Source organism: Diabrotica virgifera, chromosome 8, assembly GCF_917563875.1.
Source record: "Diabrotica virgifera virgifera chromosome 8, PGI_DIABVI_V3a".
NCBI lineage: Eukaryota > Metazoa > Arthropoda > Insecta > Coleoptera > Chrysomelidae > Diabrotica > Diabrotica virgifera.
In genome coordinates this window covers 176,447,559-176,470,364 of record NC_065450.1, presented here as the reverse complement: position 1 = coordinate 176,470,364, position 22,806 = coordinate 176,447,559, and the positions used below count along the sequence as shown (strand labels likewise).

The 22,806-nt window shown below is 31.7% G+C and overlaps 1 protein-coding gene across 1 annotated transcript in view; it reads left to right on the top strand.

The window, feature by feature from the left end:
- Positions 1 to 22,806, top strand: part of LOC114340477 (gamma-tubulin complex component 4) — a 57,614-nt gene that overhangs the window by 4,527 nt on the left and 30,281 nt on the right. The window contains exons 4-6 of the mRNA XM_050659519.1: positions 5,568 to 5,751; positions 7,896 to 8,198; positions 22,352 to 22,607. Coding sequence (XP_050515476.1) covers positions 5,568 to 5,751; positions 7,896 to 8,198; positions 22,352 to 22,607 — 743 coding nt within the window. The remainder of the gene's footprint in view (positions 1 to 5,567; positions 5,752 to 7,895; positions 8,199 to 22,351; positions 22,608 to 22,806) is intronic.

Sequence of the window (22,806 nt, the reverse complement as noted above, 5' to 3'; positions counted from 1 at the left end):
AAGACGAGCCCGACGCTTTTCTTTAACGAATGTGTTAGATTTTTTCATTTTTTTAACGAATGTGTGAGATTTTTGTATACTTATTTAATCTGTCTAACAGTTTTTGTCGAATAATCCTTCGAGTTTGAATTTTTTTATTTTTTGCTTTTTAGTTGATTTTTTTATAATATTTTTAATTTTAGTCACTCGTAACTAAAGAAAAGCGTTTCTTAAAAAAAATTCATATTTTTTTTATTTTTACTTTTTAGTCTTACACTTTTCAACCATTAAGATATATCGTCATGTTTAAAAATAAAGGAGGTATACGATAGACACATTTTTTGCATTTATTTCAACATTTGATACATACATTGTACATTTTCTGTAATTTCTTCATACATTTCTTAAATCAAAATCATTATTTACACCTATTGCAGTTTTCGCAGTCTTTCCATCTCTTCTAATGCTTTACTATTGCACGGTGTAGACCCTGTTAATTTCTCGCAATGCAGTTCTTAGATGCACAAGTCGTCTAATGATCGCACTAGGCTCAATGCAACGTAAGCCTGTCCTTCCGCAAACACTTTCGGGGACAAGCTAATTCTTTTGGGCCTAAACAATTAACGTAAAAAGTGAAATTATGTATAGTTCATATAATTAGCTACAGTCTTTAAAAGTTTCAAGTTTCTACATTGTAAAAAACAAGAGAATTTAAGCATTTTCCATTAAAATCGTTTTTTTTTATAAACAATTAATAAACAAATTTTTTTTTATTTATAAGTAGTGTATAATAATTACGGACGTACGTTTTTCTCTCACTTGCAACTTAATGCGTTAAAGAGAATTCCATAAACTATGACGCATTGAAAGGAGGGTTTGGTATGAACTTTACTTCATTCTGCATCAATTTTTTTGTAAGTAAACAATTAAAAATTAATAATTTTTTTAAAACATGAAAACTTGACACCTTACGATGGGAACAAAACCCTTATAAATATTGACAAAACACCTGTACAGCCATTTATAGTTTATTTTAAATACTACAAACAATCGAAAACATGCTTAATTTCGGCTTTAATTTGCAATAATTTTTTTGTTTGTAAACATTTTTTAATTTAGAAAATCTCATTTCAAAGGGCAATATTTTAAAGAAAGTCGTCTGGTGAACGTTTACAGAAGAGCTAGTGAACCCTCCGACTAACGGTCTTCCTGTAAAGCTAGAAATTTGTCTAGTGATAATTCACAGCACACCAAGGCTAGAAACCATGACCTGGCAGGCATCAGCCCTGCACGTGTATCTACCAGGTGAATCGAAAAGTGCATAGTTTAGGGGGAAAATAAACTTTCTCCTGTAAAGTTTAAATTTAAGTATGTGTTTGAGTAAGTCATTTAGAAGAAATGTGTACAATGCCAGGCGATTCTGAACAGCATAAGACCTTGCCAGGCGAAGGGAAAGATTAGGCTTTTTTCCTAAAATTATTTTTTTTTGCATCGAACAAAGTTTTTTAGATTTTTTGAATCATTCCAAACAGAAAAGGTCTTTAGTGACTTTTCTCTTAGGTTAATAGTTTTTGACATTATATAAGCGATTAAAAAGTTTAAAAATTGCTAACTTGACCATTTTTAACTCTTTTCGGACATTAACTGAAAATTTAAATGTTGCTAAGGTAGGTATTCTTTAAATGTCGATTGATGAAATCCCGAAGAGTTCTTTGCAATACAATATCGAAAACCCCCTTGTTTTTTAATTGCTAATCAAGTGGGCGCGACACTCTAGTATAAGGCTAAGGCTCCACGGGCGACAAATTTACGCTAGCAGTAGCCGTAAAACGAACTTACGGTTCCGCGGAACGGAATAGGAATAGCCGAACTGAACCGACTACAGGACTTGTGCGTAGTCGGTTCAGTTCGGCTATTCCTATTACGTTTCGCGGAACCTTAAATTCGTTTTACGGCTACTGCTAGCGTAAATTTGTCGCCTGTGGAGCCTTAGCCTTAGTGAGGACGTTTGAGTTTGCATAAATTCGTTTGCACAAATAAAGAGAAATCGTCGGACAGGTCGATTTTTATTTTTAAATTAGGACTTCTTGGCATATTTATAATACTAGTGACGTCATCCATCTGGACGTGATGACGTAATCGATGATTTTTTTTGAATGGGAGTAGGGGTCGTGTGATAGCTCATTTGAAAGGTTATTTAATTCTCTATTCATTAATATAAACGTTAACCTAATTATTTATACAAATGGTGTACAAAAAATTTTTCTTCTTTTTGTGTAAATTAATTTAATAAAAAGAAATTTTTTGTACATCGTGTATAAATCATTATGTTAATGTTTATATTTCTGAATAGAGAATTAAATAACCTTTCAAATGAGCTATCACACGACCTCTACTCCTATTCAAAAAAATCATCGATTACGTCATCACGCCCAGATGAATGACGTCACTATATATATATATACCAAAAAGTCCTATTTTAAAAATAAAAATCGACCTGTCCGAGGATTTCTCTTCAAATTTGCCCATTCTCGAGATAATGAATTTATGCAAACTCAAACGTCCTCACTTATACTACAAACAAAGGGATTTTCGATATTGTATTGCAAAAAAATTGCTGGATTTCATCAATCGACGTTTAAAGAATATCTACCTACCTTGGCAACATTGAAATTTTCAGTTAAATGTCCGATTCAGGGTTAAAAATGGCCGATTTCGCGATTTTTAAATTTTTTAATCGCTTATATGTCAAAAACTATTAACCTAAGAGAAAAGTCACTAAAGACCTTTTCGGTTTAGATTGATTCAAAAAACCTAAAAAAAACTTTGTTCGATGCAAAAAAATAATTTTAGGAAAAACCCTAATCTTTCCCCTCGCCTGGCAAGGTCTTATGCTGTTCAGAATCACCTGGCATTGTACACATTTCTTCTAAATGACTTACTCAAACACATACTTCAGTTTAAACTTTACAGGAGAAAGTTTATTTTTCCCTTAAACTATGCACTTTTCGATTCACCTTGTAGATACACGTGCAGGGCTGATGCCTGCCAGGTCATGGTTTTTAGCCTTGGTGTGCTATGAATTATCACTATTATACAAATTTCTAGCCTTACAGGAAGACCGTTAGTCGGAGGGTTCACTAGCTCTCAAACTAGTAGTTTTTTCACAATATTGAAATGAATCAATTAATTAACTTTTTTTGCTAAAATGTTAATAGAAAAACCATGACGTAGTAAAAATTTCGATAGGTACATACGAGATGGTACGCCTCTTCTAGCGGCTAAAATTTTGCGATTTTTAAATGATTCGTTTCTTGGGATAAAAAGTTTTATCATAAAACCAAAGAAGAGTATAATATATTGTTCGTCCGCTATAACTTTTCCCATGCGTCACGATTCATTTTCAAACAAATTAAGTCAAAACATAAAGTGAAACGTACGTCGATGTGTGTAGTATACAAAATGTATATACACATCGACGTTCGTTTCACTTTATGTTTTGACTTAATTTGTTTAAAAATGAATACGCATGGTAAAAGCTATAGCGGACGAATAGTCGAGGAAATGAAGCATTTTGGCTCTCAATTTTTTCGTCCAGCATGGATTTACTTGAAATTTTCACAGAAGGTAGGGAATAGTCCAAGGATCATTTTCTATATCATGCCGCTGTACGCTAAAACCTTGGGGGTGGTTGCCACCCCATCTCGGGGGCGGGAATTTTTTATTACATTTTAACTATGTAAATCGATGTAAAAAGTGATTATAAGAAAAACATGTTTTTTACATTTTCTTCGTAAAACTAATATTTTTCGAGTTATTCGCGCTTGAAAGTAACAGTTTTTCGATAAAAAAATCGACTTTTTTAGAGAGTTTTTTGAGAATACCTCGAAAAATATGCATTTAATCATAAAAACTGTGGATATCAAAATTGTATCTTTTACATTATCAAACCAAATTATTTTTCTGTAATATCGCTAAGACCAATACAAACCGAGATACGGCATGTTAAAAGTTAGCTCTTTTCGTCAAATGCATAATTTGAAATATTCAAAGTAAAATAACGGAAAAACTTTGCATTTTTCGAGGAAAGCTTAAATAATATTTTTTCAAGTATACAGTTAGGCATTTCAAAAAAAAAACATAAAAAGTTTCTAGTCTGAAAAGTAAGCGACTTATGATTAAAAAAAATCGGTACCTGCTTTTCTCTATGAAAAAATCAGTGAAAACAACCCCCTAACTACCCTCCTGATTATAAATTGGTCTTCACCTTTCTGTAATTCCTTTTATTTTTGTATTATCAATACATCCAAGAAGTTTGATCTATTTAAAAGGCCTAGTTTTAGAAAAAGTAGAGTTTAAAGAAAAATTAATTTTTTGGAATTTCCCATTTTTCACCTTTTACTTCAAAATATCTCCGAAAATACTGGAGATACGAAAAAAATGATACATTACCAAATTGTAGCTTCTTTGATAACTAAAATTCCCTTGTGCATAGATTTTCATTAAAGTGAACAGTTAGCGAGATATAGCTGTTTAAAACCTCTATTTACGAGCAAACACCCCCTTATTCGAGCCCTTTAAACCCACCCTAATTAAAAACTGAGGGATCTTACGGAATTTAGTTGACACAGTCTTATAACTCTTCAAAAATCCTACAAAGTCATTTTTGAAAAATCTTTTCACCGCCAAAAATGAAGGAGCTCTGTTTATAAAACGAATTTTTTTTCGAAAAATTCGGATAGTCCGCTTATGGATAATTTTCAATGTATGTATAATACCACAGAACCGGTTCGTATACTGGAAGATGACTAAAAAACTATTTGTATTTGTACATATTTGTCAATTCGTATTTTTGTGTAAATAAATGTTTTTGTAATTCTTTAATGCTGCTTTTTTTTCTGTATAGACCTATTAAAATAGCTAGTTATAAAAACTGTAATGTTATTAAGGGTGGTTTTTAAGGGTTGAAGTATTTTGATATTATATCCTAAAGTATAAAACAATCATTATTTAACCAATCAAAACCAAATTTTACCCATATTAATGTATACAATGTTTTTATATAATTTTTGACAATAAGGGGTTGTTTACACCCCTAAAAATAATCAACGCCCTTAAGCATGATATAGGATATGAAGTGCAGGGTGAGATGATCCTAATCCCAAATTTTTATGTAAATCGATGCAAGCCGAAATTATTCTTTTAGGATAATAAAATTTTTTTATATATAGCTCCAACAAGGGTGGTTTTAAGGGTTGAAATATTATGATAGTATATCTTAAAGCATAAAACATTCATTGTGTAACTAATAAGAACCAAATGTTGACAATATTAAAGTTTAAAATGTTATTTTATAATTTTTTACAACTAGGGCTAGTTTTCACCCTTACAAAACCAAAAGCGTACAACGGCTCAATATAGAAAATGAACTAGAGGGTGTAATGAGCCTAATCCCAAATTTTTGTACAAATCGATGCTGGACGAAAAAATTGCGAGGTTTTACTATTTTTTCAGCTTCACTTCCTCGACTAGAACTATATTCGCTGATAAAACTTAAGCACAATAACAGGGCCTATTGTATATTTTAGGATCATTAAATCAATGAATACTGTCTTCTACAGACACTTATGCAATTGGATAATTTATGGAGACTTGATAGATACATATGAAGAATTTTTCATTAGAGACGGTAAAAACCCAGATGAAAATTTCCTATATCCAGAACAAATGGCTGAACTAGCCACTGAAAATTTAACAAGTCTTAGTGTACAGGTATTTAAAATAATGCAATTTTATTTTCTAATTTTACAGGGATCTTATTTAGTATTTAATTTATGTACAGTTATTTAAATTTATTACAGTCTTCTACTTATTAAACAGAATAATTTATACATATATCACGAACCATCTCTGCGACTTTAATGTGGTTACAACTTTTTAATCGGAAGTGATATAAAAACCAAAACTCGTCTTGCTAAAACGCGTCGAATAATATATCGATTGTACTATTTCAGTAAAAACAGTACTTCCGGTTACAACTCTGGAACCGTTACCTCGGTATCGGCTATCGAGATACATTTGTTTTTATGCTTATTTTTTGTTAACAATATAGCAATAATAAATATGTTGATTTTCACCTTTTTGTTACAAAAAATTTCGTTTTTTTTTTTACTTTCAAGTGATAACAAGAACTCAAAAATCGTTAAAAATAAAAAAAAAACTTGACAGCGTTACCTCGAGAAACTCATAAGCTAATAAAATCTTTTTGAATTTTTTCTCCATTTTTTTCGGAAGTGTCTGTAAAAATTTGGCACCGTTGGCTTATTTTTCAATATTTTTCCTTGATTTTTTTTTAATATTCTCTTAAGAGTAAACAGTAGCGATCAACAGGTAGCAACAAAATATAACTTCGGGAGATAGTATCATAAACTTTGGCTACAGTGGTAATCTTTGACATTATCTAAGATTAATATTTTGACAATATCATAGTCGCGTTAAATGGAAGTAATAGAAAACGATTTTATTATTAATAAATAGATATTAATAAAAATAAACCAAAATGGGTGAAAATTTTATGTTAAGATAGGTATTTAGAAAGGTATTTGCTGAAATATGTAATAATAAAACAATAATAAATAATAATTTTTTGTTGTGAAGCGAAACAAATTTCGATTTTCGCATAATTTTGGCACGGTTTTTAATGGACTTTTTCTTGAAAGGTTTCACTGTATTTTCGTTTGATTTACTTTTTCCATTTTGTTAAACAATTGATAATATTTTTAGAATAAAAAATCCTCCTAAAACTTTATATACTCACATTAGAATTCGAAATATTTTTACGTAAAATATACTTACCTACCTACATTTAACTAAAACTCACAATTAACAACAATCTACTCTTTCAAAGAGGCCAACAACTTATACAACAACAAATATATAATAAATTAACTATCAATAAACACTACTTTCCTATGAAACAACAATAACGAATTCTTAAATTAACACACTAGATTAGATTAGAGAAAATCTGACGCAGGTTTGTCAAAATGACAGTGATAATTTCTCTATGTTGCCTAATTAGTTATTTAGTTATAATATGTTCGATTTCTTGTTAGAAATAAAAAATTTTAGTAGTTCCAAGATTACACAAAATCTAGGCATGGGATAAAAAAGTTTATTTGAAGAAAGTTTTTTTTTCTTCTTAATGGCGGTACAGGCTCCTTTTTTCAATATTTTATTTAGTTATAGAGTAATTTCCACGTACTAACATATTTCTGAAATTGGGATCCGTACCGCCATTCTTTATTATATTACGAATATGTGTGCAAAATATCTCGACAAAATATTCAAAATTAGAGCCGCAATCTTGGAACGCGTTTGTTGCTACCTGTTGATCGCTACTGTAGCCTCTTAATTGAAATGTTGATTTCAAACCATAACGAGGGGGGTCTAGTGGAACCGGAACGCCGTTCCGGTACTGCTTTGTTGCGTTTTTTTTTAATTGTGACTAAATTATTACTAAAATCTAAAATGTTACTGAACCCGCATTGAAACAAAATTCCTCAAACCAAATTACAGCAGATTACAAACAGTGCAGTACAAACGTTTTTGACTGTTTTCGTTAGTTCTCCCAGTCTCAGTAGAAGTTCCGTCACCTCTTTTTCTACATCCGCTGCCCGTCCCCAGATAAATATTTTATATATTTAAAAACAAAAAAAAGAAACGTTTCAATTGATATTTAAAAAGTGAGTTGATTTTCATATTTCTAAAAAATATATTTTCATAAGCAAAAAGTGTATTGGTCAGAATCTTATGATCAATTTTTTATTTTGTGCAATGTGTTTTTATGTAAAGATATTGTTTGGTTTGTCCAATATATGCAGAATTAATTTATATCTAATTAAGATCTTTTTCAGAAACGCAAAATTCGAAGACCGTCCATAGTCAGAAATTTTTTTATAAATTGGCAAATGGTACCGTTATTTATCAGTGAAGACCTAGCAGAGAGCATTTTGTTTATGGGTAGAATAGTCTGGATTATAAGACACGGTCCTAACAAACCTGGCGGTGACAACAACTATCAAATAGAATATAAGAGAGATATTTGGGAAGGACAAGATGTCGAATATTATAAAAAGTTGCAGTTATTGGAATCACAACCGTTTAACAATATCGAGTTCCAGAAGACAATAGAAGACTGTAGGGTTAAGTTAACAAAGGTATAGTATAGTATAGTATATGGCTTAACACCCCATGTGGGGTTTTGCCGCTTTCGCTTTCTAGATCCATTTTACGGGGTGGATCAGTCCCCATGATCATTGTATTTGTTCGCTAATATGTCTCCATTTCTTCCGGTCTATTGCCCTCTCTTTCCATTTTGTAATTCCTGCTCCTCTTAGGTCATCTTCTACTTCAGTTAACCATTTCGATCTGGGTCGACCACGTCTCCTTTTTCCTCCTGGTTGCCACAATATCATAGCTTTTGATACTGATTCTGGTCCTTGTCTCCATATGTGACCTAGCCATTTGGTTCTTTGTACTTTTATTTTATTTACTACATATATCTTCACCATTTAATTCTTCTAAAATTTCTGTATTCGTTCTCCTTCTATAGTCTTGTTCTTCGATTCTCACTGGACCCAGTATTGTCCTTATTATCTTTCGTTCATTTATCCTTAATTTCTCTTTTTCTTTTTTTGTCATAGTCATGATTTCTGCTGCATACATCGTTATTGGTCTTATTATTGTTTTATATATATTAATTTTTGTTTGTTTGGTCAATATTTTACTCTTTACTAGTTTTCTATTTGCTTGGTATACCCGGTTTGTCGCAGTTATTCTTTCTTCGATCTCCGTTTTTCTTTCCCCTTTGTTATTTATCATAACGCCCAGGTATTTATATTTCTGTACTTCCTCGAATTTTTTATTTCCTATCCTTATCTCTCTGTTTTGTTCTGCTTTTCCGAGTCTCATTAATTTTGTTTTCTTTTAATTAATTCTTAGTCCCATCTTCTTTCCCTCTTCTTCTATCTCCATTAATAATTTTTTCATGATTTTTCGTGTTTTTGTTACTATCGCTATATCATCTGCATAGGCGATTAGTTGGTAACCTGATGCTCTTAGGTTTCCCTTGTGGATCTTTCTTAACACAAAATCTCCTGTCAGGTTAAATAGTGTTGCTGACAGTGAGTCACCTTATCTCACTCCTTTATTTATTTCGAATTCTTCTGTTTCCCCTTTTTGTGTTAGGATACTTATTTTTGATTTATTCATAGACATTTTTATTAGCTTTCTTAGTTTTTTACTTACTCATTGATATTTTAGGGCTTTCATTATTTCCTTTCTCTTTATTGAGTCAAAGGCTTGTGTAAAGTCTATAAATAATATTTCTATTTCATGTTGATGTTCGTATGCTTTTTCCATGATTTGTTTAATGGTATATATTGCATCTGTTGTTGATCTGCCTTTTACGAAACCGCATTGGTATTGTCCTATGATATTTTTTGTTTCATCTGTTAACCTTTTTTGTATTATTGACGATAATATTTTATGGGCAACGTTTAATAGTGTAATACCTCTGTAGTTCTTACACTCATGCTGGTCGCCTTTTTTATGGATCGTTATAATCTGTCCAATTTCCCACTCGTTCGGCATTGTCTCCTCTTTCCATATTTTCTTAATCAATTCATGTATTTTTTCATGCAATATGTCCCCTCCGTATTTTATTAGTTCTAAATTTATTCCGTCCTTCCCAGGTGCCTTTCCATTATTCTCTTTCATTATAATGGTTTTTACTTCTTCTAATGTTGGTTCCTGTGTTTTCGTTTCTTATTCGTCCTCGTCTTCTACTTCATCGTTTATAACTGGTTCCATTAGTAATTCTTTAAAGTGACTTGTCCATATTTCTTTATACTCTTTCTCTTTCTCTACAATTTTACCTTGTTTGTTTTTTATTCCTTTTAATTTACCTTTGAATGTTCTATTGTTTTCTTTTATTTTATTATAGAATTTTTTTGAATTTCTGTTATATTTTTCGTTCTCTATTTCCTGAATCTTTAGGGCTATCCATTGTTGTTTTTGTTTTCTGTTAATTTTTTTGCCCTCATTTCTCAGTAGTTCGTAGTGTTCTCTGTCTTCTGCCGTGTTCATTCTTATCCATTTTAATCTCGCTTCCACTTTTTTTCCATAATTTTTTGACATTCGATATTGTACCATTCTTTTTTCTTCTCCTTCTTCTTTTTGCCAATTGTTTTTTCTGCTGCTTCCTGTATGGCGTCTTTTATGCAGCTCCACTCCCGTTTCACATCAACACATTCTTGATTGTCATCCATTATTAGATATTTTTCCAGTTCTTCCTGATATCTTCTTCTTACTTGCTCTTCTTTTAGTTCTTCAGTGTCCCATTTCGTTTGTTTGCTTTTATTTTTACTCCTGCATGTTTTTTGTTTTATTTTTGCTGTTACCATGAAATGATCTGAGTCAGCACAGGCTCCTCTGTAGGATCTTACGTCCTTAATTGAAGATTGTCTCCGCCTGTTTATCAAAATATGGTCTATCTGAGATTTAGTTTGCTGATTTGGTGATATCCATGTTATTTTGTGTTTATCAGGATGCGGGAACTTTGTACTGCTTATGACCATGTCTGTTCTTGTTGCTAGATTGCATAATCGTTGTCCATTGTCATTTGTCCTTTCATGTATTGTGTATCTTCCTGCTACAATTTCTGTGTATTGTTCTTTTCCTATTTGGGCATTGAAGTCTCCCAGTACCATGATCGTGTCTTCTTTGGGTATCTTTTCTATTTCTTCCTCTATATCATCGTACCATTTTTCTTTTTCTTCTCTGTTCGCATTTTCTGTAGGCGCATATACGTTTAGTAGTGACATATTGCTTGGCTTTGCTTCTATGCGCCATCAGTTAACAAAGGTAAGAAAATTTTTTCTGATAACTGATAACTGCAATCTGGCAACAGAAAGAAACACCCACAGAGTAGAAGTTAGGTGTACTGTATCCTCTACACAAAAAGGGAGGCATTATGGTGTGTGATAATTATAGAGGCATCACTCTGCTCAATATGGCATATAAAGTGTTGTCCAACGTTTTGTACAAAAGACTCCTCCCCTACGCCGAACAAATAGTGGGAGGATATCAGTGCGGTTTCCGTACTAATAAATCAACAATGGACCAGATATTTACAGTGAGGCAGATCCTTGAAAAAACCCTAGAGTTCGACGTCGACACCCACCACATATTCATGGACTTCAAAGTCGCATACGACTCAGTTAATAGAGGTAAACTTCTACTTGCTGTGGTAGAATTTCAAATACCGATTCATCTTGTCCAACTAACTGAACTTACACTCACATGAGCAGAGAGCATGGTAAAAATCAAAAACGATTTCTTAAGACCCTTCCTGGACGTCACTTTCCAAATATTTTTCCTTGCAGGATGGCTTATCTTATAAGAGGTCCTTTGAGGACCTCCTCATTTGTGAATTTGTCAGTACACGGGATTTTAAGTATTCTCCGATAGAACTACATCTCAAAAGTTTCCAATTTTCTGCGCATATCTTCGTTCAAGGTCCACGATTCAACACCATATAAAAACGGACAGAGAAGACGGATCATCGCAGCATTCTTACATTTATACCAAGAGAGAATTTGTGACTCTTGAAGAAGGTCCCCATCCGGTTGAAGGTGGATCTAGCTTTTCCGATGTGTGCTATTATATAGTTGTTCCATTTTATCTTTGCCCATGCATCATGATTCATTTTCAGTAGTAATAACCCAAGGACATTGATAATTGTTCGAAAAAATTTTATAACAGATTTCGAAAGCTTGTTGCTTGGAAACAGACCGACGCCGTAGGCGGAGGTCTGTTGCCTGTAAGCAACAAGCTTGAGAAAGTTGTTAAAAAATTTTTGAGCATTTATCAATGTTCGAGGGTTATTCGGATAGAAAATTTTTTGCTGGTTATGAAAAAAAAAATACAGAGCAGAAACAATTTATTTAAATGTGCAATTAACAAAGGAACAATTAGAAAAATTTAATGAAGATAATTAATAATTTCATTAATATTCTCATCAGTATTACAACCAAATCGTGACATTTTGAAATATTGAATATTTGAAACGTCAAAATCGAAATGAAACGAAATGTAGGTATCCATAGCTACATGATTGAGTGAAAACAGCCCATGGGATCTGTTTTCAGTATAATGTTGGTTTTATTGGTTGTATTCAATCAGATGACCACAAATTTATTGATTTCATTGGATTTCTAATTGAGCAAAAAATTTTCAATCAAATTAAATCAAAACATAAAGTAAGTCGTACGTCAATGTGTATACGCTCCGAGCTTCGCTGGTATCGCTCGCCACCTACCTAACAGATTACTAGTATAAATTTCGCTGGAAAGAAAAAAGTGTTGCCTGTCCTCTGTGAGTTTCGCTGGTATGGCTGGTATCGCCATCTAACGGATGACTAGTGTTCCTGTTTCGGTCGGAAATTTAAAGAGGATACGAGAAAAGCAAATAATAATTGTTTCAAACTTATTATTTAATTATTATCGTGTAATATTTACAACGCAAAGAAGTAATTGGATTTTAATCGATAATTAATATCAGTAAGAACAGAATTTATTATTCATTATGATTATTTTTAAGATTTTGCTTATGGTTTTGAAGTTTATGTTGACAGTTAATATTAGAAAAAATTTATTCTGCAAAAAAGTATAATAATTTAATATAATTATAGTATAATACTTCTTAAATATTAACTTATGCATTTATTGCACTTAATTAATTATTAAGAGAGTAAACGTAAAATTTCGGGCCAACTCTTTTTAAATACATTACTTTTTTCGAGTCCTGAGAGAACCAATAAGTGTATTTGAAAAATTTAAACGCAGTATGAAAGACTACATTATTATCGAGGTTCAAAAGTCCCTGAAAATTTCTGTTTATTTTAATCAGTTACAGGGGTGAAAAAAAGCGAAAATTTAGTGATTTTTAATTTCAAATACATATCTCATTCAGAAGAAACTTTTTGTTTATTATAAGGAACAAGAAGAAAAAACCGCTAAACGCCGTAAAAATGAGTGGCGCATACAATATTCCAGCTACAAAAGATCTGATATGAATATTACGTGGCGCGAAAATGTATTTTCATTTTGATGCAAAACAAAATTCTAGTTTTATTTTAAAAGATTTTTTCATAATATTTGCTAAAATTGAAGAAAACGCACCACAAAAGAGTAACTTTGATACGGTTTGAATTTTGAAACTCTTGTGGCGCGTTTACTTCAAATTTAGCAAATATTATGAAAAAATCTTTTAAAATAAAACTAGAATTTTGTTTTGGATCCAAATGAAAATACATTTTCGCGCCACGTAATATTCATATTAGATCTTTTGCAGCTGGAATATTGTATGCGCCACTCATTTTTACGGCGTTTAGCGGTTTTTTATTCTTGTATCAGGAGTTTTTCAAAGTTATTTATAAATTAAATGATTAAAGTTGAACGCAATGTTTCTTAACGATTACACGTTAAGCTTTATAAATGGTCGTCTTTGTCGCATTATCTCCCAAATGATCTAGTGTCCATCGAATGTACACTAGATTTTTTTTCTATTCGAAATAGATTGAAAAAATATTGGGATGGCCGGTACATGAACTCGGATTGCCCGTTGCCAGATCAAATTAGCGTCGTAACCACTACAACTACATAAACCATTTAGGGAATAATCGTTAATTGGATTATACTTTTGTGGCTTAATAACTTATAAACGGCTTAACCGATTTTGTTCACTAAACATGAGTTTGAAACGTATTGACAAGTAGTATCTTATGCATTTAATCTAAGGTCAAGTAGGATAACTGAAGCTATTACAGGAATTATTGAGCTTGAAAAACCGTTTTTCCCATAAGAAATAGATTTGATCATACTTTTGAAGCATATAACTTAAAAATTTGAATTTTCCCGGATATAAGGTATACACCGTTAGATTCGTCCAAAGTCCTTCTACAAATGCTCAGTTATTGGCGTAATTCGTAGGTTGAAATTTTGAGTAATTGTCGAAAACCCAAAATTTTCAAAGTTTAGTTTGTAGCATATTTCTGAGCTCGGTAACTTATGAACGGTATAACCGATTTTCAAAATTAGACATGCGTTGGAAAGGTAATGATCGCTTCTATTAGAAGCCGCAAAGGTCGGAGTTAAATTTTCGAAGTTTTTGGGAGTTTTGGGGACGAGAACGAAAAACAGACCCTAAATAGGAAGGGCCGTAAAATCCACACCCTTGGACCAAAATGGATGGTTGACATATGAATGGGTGAGTATTTTCCTGAACTTTGAGATGGGAGTTGGAGTTGGCCCAATTTTCAATTCAGTCAGATTTAGAAAATCTAAAATTTCGTGTATATATAGTGTCGTAGGGGGTGTAGGTGTGCGCCACTGGCGAGAACTGTCGTTCTCTGGTAATTTTCGGACCTCGCAAATAATGTAACTTCATGCTTAGCGACAGGAAATATGTCGAATACACAGTTACTATTGTAACCAGTATTTTGGCAGTCTTTAATACAACATCCTTTGTGAGACATTTAGTAAAAATTATATGCAACTCTTAATGCAGAACGTCAAATTTCCAGTAAAAATTTACAGACTTACCACTCCTGGCGCTTGCGAATTTTTAATTATCCCCTCTACCTACGAGCTCATAGCGTATATACATTGTGTATACTACAGTCGGAAAAATGAAAGAATACCCATGAACGATCACATCAATCACTTATTTTGTATTTGCTGTTTTTTTCTATAAATAACCAACGTTTGTTATATAAAAAGACAGCAAATACAAATTAAGTGATTGATGTGATCGTTCATGGGTATTCTTTAATTTTTCCGACTGTATATACGCTGTGAGCTCATAGGTAGAGGGGATAATTAAAAATTCGCGAGCGCCAGTAGTGACAAGTTTGTAAACCTTTACTGGATATTTGCTTTTTGACGTTCTGCATTAAGAGTTGCATATTATAGCTTTTAAATGTCTCACGAAAGTTGTTATATTTAAGAGTGTCGAAATACTGGTTACAATAGTAACTGTATTCTACAACTTTCCTGCCGCTAAGCATAAGGTGATTCAACCACAAACCATACATACTCATAGACGTTTCACGGCCATGTTAATCTTTCGGATCGAATTAACGCCATCTCTTGATTGGAATGGGAACTAAATTGACAAATTTTAGTTACGTGGGAATTTCAAATTATAAATTTTGCGGGATTTTTGATGAAATTTCGCAGAAAATTAAAACAACAGAAAGACAATTCAATGTTTTATTCAATATTTTACTGAAAACTTCAAATATTCCAATTTGTTTTCAAAATGCTAAACAATACTGCCATGTGTCACGTGAAAGCACTGATGTGTAATATTGAGTTGAATGAAAATTTTTGAAAGAATCTTGTAGGATGATTGTTTAGATAAATATTACCTTATAATCTTTTACAAACCTCCAAAAATATATAGGCCCGAAATGTTGATGACACACTTGCCTATTAAAATAAACTGTTTCAGGATCTATTATATTGTTTTTTTAAATGTGGAGAAACACAACACGGGATGATCAATGTAAACTAAAAATTCTACTCATTAAAACGGAGAGGAGGTTAATACAATTGATTAAAATTTTGATTAAACCTAATTAAAAACGTAACACCACTATAATAAAATAATTAAGTCACAAACTGTAAAATTAAAAGTAAATAGAGAGTTTTTAAGCCCCTTATTTCAGCAACGTTAAACGTTATACGCTATTCTGCTCATGCGCATTAACTAAAAAATAACGTATTACTTTATTAGCGGATAAGGTATTTAGGTAGAAATAAGGTTCACGTTATTATGGGATTACGTATTTGTAAGATTGCCAAATGTCATATATCTAAATCATAAAAAACGAAAAACAAGTCATATGAGCTGAACCAGAGACAACTAGAATAAAAAATATAGTAACGATGTATAAAATTGTAATCAAAATTTGTTTTTAAAAAAACTATCAGGTAATAAACATATTATAATATAATTGAATATAATCTGCTTGGCAACCCTGGTAGAATAATTCTAAATTACACTATTTCTTGAAAAATCTGACACTTGATTGAATTGTCTTGTTAAACTTAGGATGGATGTTTTGTGTTCCTAAAGTAGTAAATTGTCTTTGGTGAACGTCTTAATACATTTTCTTCCATTATGGCAAATAATTCAATAAAATAAGTTATAGCACACAACTGCCGCTTTATAGGTTACATTTGCCAAATGTCAATTATTATCGTTAATCTGTGTGTGTATTTTCTGAAGGGTTTCAAAATCTATTTTAAGCAAATACGTTATCCCTTATTTATCACTCATTGCGCATGACAAGTATAACGTTTTACGTTTAACGTACGTCAAAAAGTAGAGGGTCTAAAATCTCTCTAATAACAAATTAATTTAATTGTCAACTGTCAGTTGTTAAATATGACAAGAGAATTGACTGACAGCGACATCTCTGGATTGGAATGGTAACTAATTTGCTGTCTTGACCTTGACAATAATTTACGTGAAACGTCTATGAGTATGTATGGTTTGTGGATTCAACGACAAAAATGGATTGATGCAATTAGAAAAAAGTAAGTAAACACAATTTTAATTTTAAAACGGTAGAAAAATTTGAGCTAAAGGATCAGTTAGCACACTCTCGAATTTTGACGGTTTCAATTTTACAATCCATGAAACAAAATTTGAATGCGTGAAAATAACGACCAATCACAGCAAACGTAGGATGCCGTTAACTGTCATTCATAAGTTAATATGTAAGAAGTATTATACTATAATTATATTAAATTATTATACTTTTTTGCAGAGTAAATTTTTTCTAATATTAGTTGTCAACATAAACGTCAAAACGATAAGCAAAATCTTAAAAATAATCATAATGAATAATAAATTCTGTACTTAGTGCTATTAATTATCGATTACAATCCAATTACTTCTTTACGTTGTAAATATTACACGATGAGAATTAAATAATAAGTTTGAAACAACTATTATTTGCTTTTCTACTGTCCTCTTTAAAATTCCGGCCGAAATAGGAACACTAGTCAACCGTTAGATGGCGATAGCAGCCATACCAGCGAAACTCACAGAGTATAGGCAACACTTCTCTCTTTCCAGAAAATTTCCGGTAAAAGTTATACTAGTAATCCTGTAGGTAGGTGGCGATACCAGCGAAGCTCGGAGCGGATACTACACACATCGACGTATGTTTCACTTTATGTTTTGATTTAATTTGTTTGAAAATTAAGCATGACGCATGGTCAAAGGGTACCCCCGTTAAGATAGGCAAAATGCCCTCACTCCCAGAATTCAATATTATTAATTTTTTTACGTCCTATGCAACTAAAAAATGAGATAACGCGGATTTTTAGCTCGCCACCCCCTTACCCCTCCCCCACCAGCCAAAAACGTAGATTTTTCGATTTAATTTTTTTTCGTTGGGTTCCAATTGATTTAAAAAATTCAAAAAATTCACACGTGTAGCTGAGGCTTTTACAAAACACGTCCATTGTTTATGGACCCATAGGTCGAGTGTACATAACATCAAATTTTTTTTTTAACTTTTTTAAAACCTATAACTTTTTTTTGGAGGGGGCTGCAGGTCCTTTTTTTTTAATTTTGTGTATTTTATCAAAAGCTATCTCTCTGATTTTTTTCAGATTTTTCCGTCAGGTGCGCGATCTTGAAAAATCAAGAAAACTGTTTTTTTAGGCTGTTTTTGGGGATTTTCTCCATTTTATAGACTGCAACATAGATCAACTCAAGGTTTTGTTAATAGATTATGTATAATTTAAAATAACTGAGTATATTAGGATATTCAAAAATTGAACGAAACACTTTTAAACCCCCCAAAAACCATGTTTTTTTTAAGTTTTGTAAGGATTTTTGCGGGTCTAATTATATTTTTTGTGGTCGATACAGCCTGAATATTCTTTTTTAATTTTTTTACGTTCTATATGATTTTAAAAAATCCGCATTAAAATGCGGACTCACCGCAATTTTAGCCCACTTACCCTATTTTCCCTCCCCCACAGCCAAAAATGTCAATTTTCCGATTTTATTTTTTTTTTAAGTTGGTTTGCAATTACATTATAAATGTTATTCTGAAGCTATTTCTTTGTGGCATTTTTGTATTTAACTATTCTAAATGGTCATTTTTTAGTTAAATTGTGGCTTATTTCCCATTTAGAATAGTTAATAATTATTAAATTATAAATTACAAAAAATTCACACGCACAAGCTGAGGCTTTTACAGAACATCTGTTTTTATGGACCCGAAGGTCGAGTGTACATATTATAACCTCTTTTTTTTGTTTTTTAATAGGTACGTATATTTTTTTGGTGATGGCTGCATGTCTATTTTTTTGTGTTGTGTGTATTTTATCAAAAACTATATTTCTGACTTTTTTCAGATTTTTCTGTAAGGTGCGCCATCTTCAAAAATCCGCAAAACTGGTTTGTTCAAAATAGATCAACTCGAGGTTTTTTTATAGGTTATGTTGGTATAATTTGAAATAACTGAGTTTTTAGGGATATTTTATATAATTTGCTATTGAATAAACTTAAAAACAACCTGCTAGTTTTCACAATCGTAAACTTGCCAGGATGACACGTTCCAGAATTAAAATTACGTTTTACAATTAAAACTTCCCCTGTTTTCATACCTACATCAAAGTTTGTCCGACTAGACACCGTTAAATTATTAAAATATTTTCAGCTTGCTATTAATCAACTTTTTTTGGTACGCGGGATCGAGGCCTAATATTTTTTGAGATCAATACAGCCTGAATATTTTTTTTTCATTTTTTTTTTTTACTTTTGACGTGTTTAAAAAATAAGCCTTAGCCCAATTTTAGCCCTCCTCCCTCTCAACCTGCCCAATAAATCATCATTTTTTCGTTTTCATTTTTTTTCTCAGTATATCTGTTGCTCAGTTTGTCCTCAAGTAAACTACATTTAACAAAATAATTTCAAATTTTTGCAATATTTTTATATAAAGTAAAGATGTCATTGTGATATCTTTTAGGTAGGATACAAAAAACAAAAATAAAACAGAATAATCAATTTAAGAAAAATACATTATTTTAATATATCATACTTCTTGTCGTTTTGTGAATCAAAACATTTTGTTCTTTGTTCATTAGTTTGTATTTAGTAGGTACCCTAATATTACCTTTCATTATACATATTCTTATTATTCAAAGATGTGCTTGTAATACCATCTACATAACCTATATCTCCATCTCTGCCTATTATAATGTCATTTTGCTTCACGTTTACTGCCACGTAAAACACCATAAAATGAATAAGGAAAGTATTACCAAAGAATATAATAGCTCCGTATATACTCCTAGAGTATTCGGAGAATATATTCGTTGGTATTACACTTTACAGTTCCAAGGTCTTCATCGCTGTCTTCGTCTATTACAGGTATCGCTTAATGTTTTCCAAACCATCTTCGTTTGGCTCATAATGCAAATAGTCCATGCTGTATGCTTGTCCCCATTAGGTAAATTATTCCGATTCATTTTTTTGCACAAACTTACTCAAAAACAGGTCCTTATAACAAATCAACAAGATGCCAGGCAGTACCGCAGTCAGAAAATTGTTTAATCAATTTTTTAAACGAATTCAAAAAATCAATTTTTTCACTTAGGACAAATTTGTTTTAGATTCTGTGGATCAACCTGAGCAAAAAAGGTCTCTTGTCATTTTTCTATAAAGTTCACTGTTGTCGAGTTACATGCAATTTAAAATTTGAAAAACGCGAAAATGGCCATTTGCAAGGCTTAATAACTCAATTAAAAATTATTGTTATGAAAGTCATAAAGTGACCAAACTCAAAGTTTAAAGCCCCCCTCCCCCCCTGCAAGAGCCTGAAGAAATTTTTGTCATTATTTTATTACTATTATTTTTAATAATTAAAAATAAGCGCTAAGCACGTATTGAAGCGGCCGTCTGCGAGAGAGATGTACAATTCATTGGATGTTTTAAAAAAATATCGATTGGAAGTCAAAAATACGTTTTAAAAAAATAAAAAAGGAATTTTGAGGTTATATGTATTGTACACTCGACCTACGGGTCTATAAAAATAGATATGTTTTGTAGAAGCCTCATAAAATTTTTAAATTAATTGCAACTTACCTAAACAAAAAAAAAATAGAAAAATTGACGTTTTTGTGGGGTAGGGGGAGGGGGTGGTGGGCTAAAAATGCGATTAGTCTTATTTTTTATTCACATATAACGTAAAAAAAATGAAAAAAAATATTCAGGCTGTATCGATCTCAACGAATATCATTAAGCCCGCAAAAACCCTTACATAACTTAAAAAACATGGTTTTTGGGGGTTTAAAGGTGTTTTGCTTAATTTTTGATAATCCTAAAATACTCAGTTATTTCAAATTATACATAAGCTATTAACACCTTGAGTTGATCTATGTTGCAGTCTATAAAATGGGGAAAATCCCCAAAAACCCCCTAAAAAAACAGTTTTCTTGACTTTTCAAGATGGCGCACCTGACGGAAAAATCTGAAAAAAATCAGAGAGATAGCTTTTGATAAAATACACTAAATTAAAAAAAAATTGGACCTGCAGCCCCCTCCAAAAAAAAGTTATAGGTTTTAAAAAAGTTAAAAAAAAATTGAGGTTATGTACACTCGACCTATGGGTCCATAAAAATGAACGTGTTTTGTAAAAGCCTCAGCTACACTCATAGATATATAATACTCTAGATTGCGCCCTGCGATCTTAAAATGGGTGACGATTGCGACAGAGATAAAGGAGCCTATTTGGTCGGTAGTCTCTTTTTAATTTAAGGGGAATATCGACGACGTGAATATCCCACTTTATCGAGTAATATGTGTTGACAGTTGGAGCGGGTGGTGACGGGAAATGGTCTTTGGTCTTCGGACGTGGATAATCGTGGTTCGAATCCCATACCAACTTTACTTTTTTTTATTTTTATTTAATCAATATTGCGTTTATTAGATATTTTTACATCTGAAAAATGGACCTAAGTAAATCTAGCAGATAATAAATGTATGTATAGTAAGTTAATATTGGAATACATAATTTGTGAACTGCATAGTAAAATAAAAGTCATTCGTTATTAATATAAATTCATCCTTATTCGAATGATGTGAATGTTTGTTTTGCTTCTACTTTTTTAAAAAATTGTAACCATAGTTTCATAAATAAAAATAATGTCTAATTACTTATAATTGAATCGGTCAGTTCAAAAACAGCAAAGTCCACAATTTTCAGAAACTAACTTTTTGAGAGGAATAGACTCCTTTAAGATAAACGTTGTGTGCAAAAACGACACCAGTCTAGTAAAAACATTAGGAACAAAACTACAATATAACTCTGAATTTTGATGTCATCCATTTCATCCATCTTTCGACTATATAGTTAGTTTTCTTTGCTCTTCTGTAAAATTAGGAATATGTGACTCGTGTTGTTTTTGAAATGACCGATTCAATTAATAAATCGATGGTACATTATGTTGATATTCATTATTGGTAATTTTTTACGAATATTTTTAACAATTACTTTATACTATTCTACAATTAACTTTTAAAAAAATAACATTTTCTTTTATATTTTTAAAAATCTATAGGTACCTACACAGTTTTTCTTATTTGTTATATATTTCTTTGCATAGATTTACTTTAGAGATGTAATAATATCTAATAAACGCAATATTGATTAAATAAAAAATAAAAAAAGTAAAGATTGGTATGGGATTCGAACCAGGATTATCCACGTCCGAAGACAAACGACCAGTTCTCGTCGCCATCCGCTCTAACTGTCAAACCATCTAAAATACTCGACGACAGAGTAGGATAGTGACGTCGTCGATACTCCCCTTGAATTAGAAAGAGACTACCGACCAAATAGGCTCATTTATCTCTGTCGCAACCGTCACCCATTTTAAGATCGTAAGGCGCAATCTAGAGTATTATATATCTATGGCTACACTTGTGAATTTTTTGAATTTTTTAAATCAACTGTAACCCAACTAAAAAAAATTAAATCGAAAAATCTACGTTTTTGGCTGTGGGGGGAGGGGTAAGGGGGTGGCGAGCTAAAAATCCGCGTTATCTCATTTTTTAGTTGCATAGAACGTAAAAAAATTAATAAAATTGAATTCTGGGAGTGAGAGCATTTTGCCTATCTTAACACTTTAAAATGGAACAACTATATCTTGTTTATTAATCCACGAACTGGACAAGCCTAATTTAAAGTATACCATTTATTTTCATTGCATTTTTTCAGTATTTGTGGTCAATCATGTTAGAAGAGGGAAATTTGGTTAAACATTTACACCTAATTAGAGATTACTATGCATTAGGCAGAGGAGAACTATTTCAACAGTTCATACGGGTAGCAGAAGACCATTTAAAAGACACCTCTTCGGATTTGATCGTACAAAATTTAAATTTTATCTTCCATGAAACAGCTAGAAAAATATATGGGGAGAACGATAAGACTTATTTGAAATTTGAATTGACATCCAGTTCCGAGGTTACTCGTAAGTATTATTTTTATAATTAATTATCATACACAGAGCGGCAAAACTAACGCACCATCTTAGAAATGGGTCATATTAGATGTCTCGAATTTCCTAAACCTGTTGTCCGATTTGAGTGATTTTAAAACGTTTTTATATACTTAACAAGTTTTACTTTACTACCAGACTGAAAACAATGGAAACCTTCTCTGGTTACACC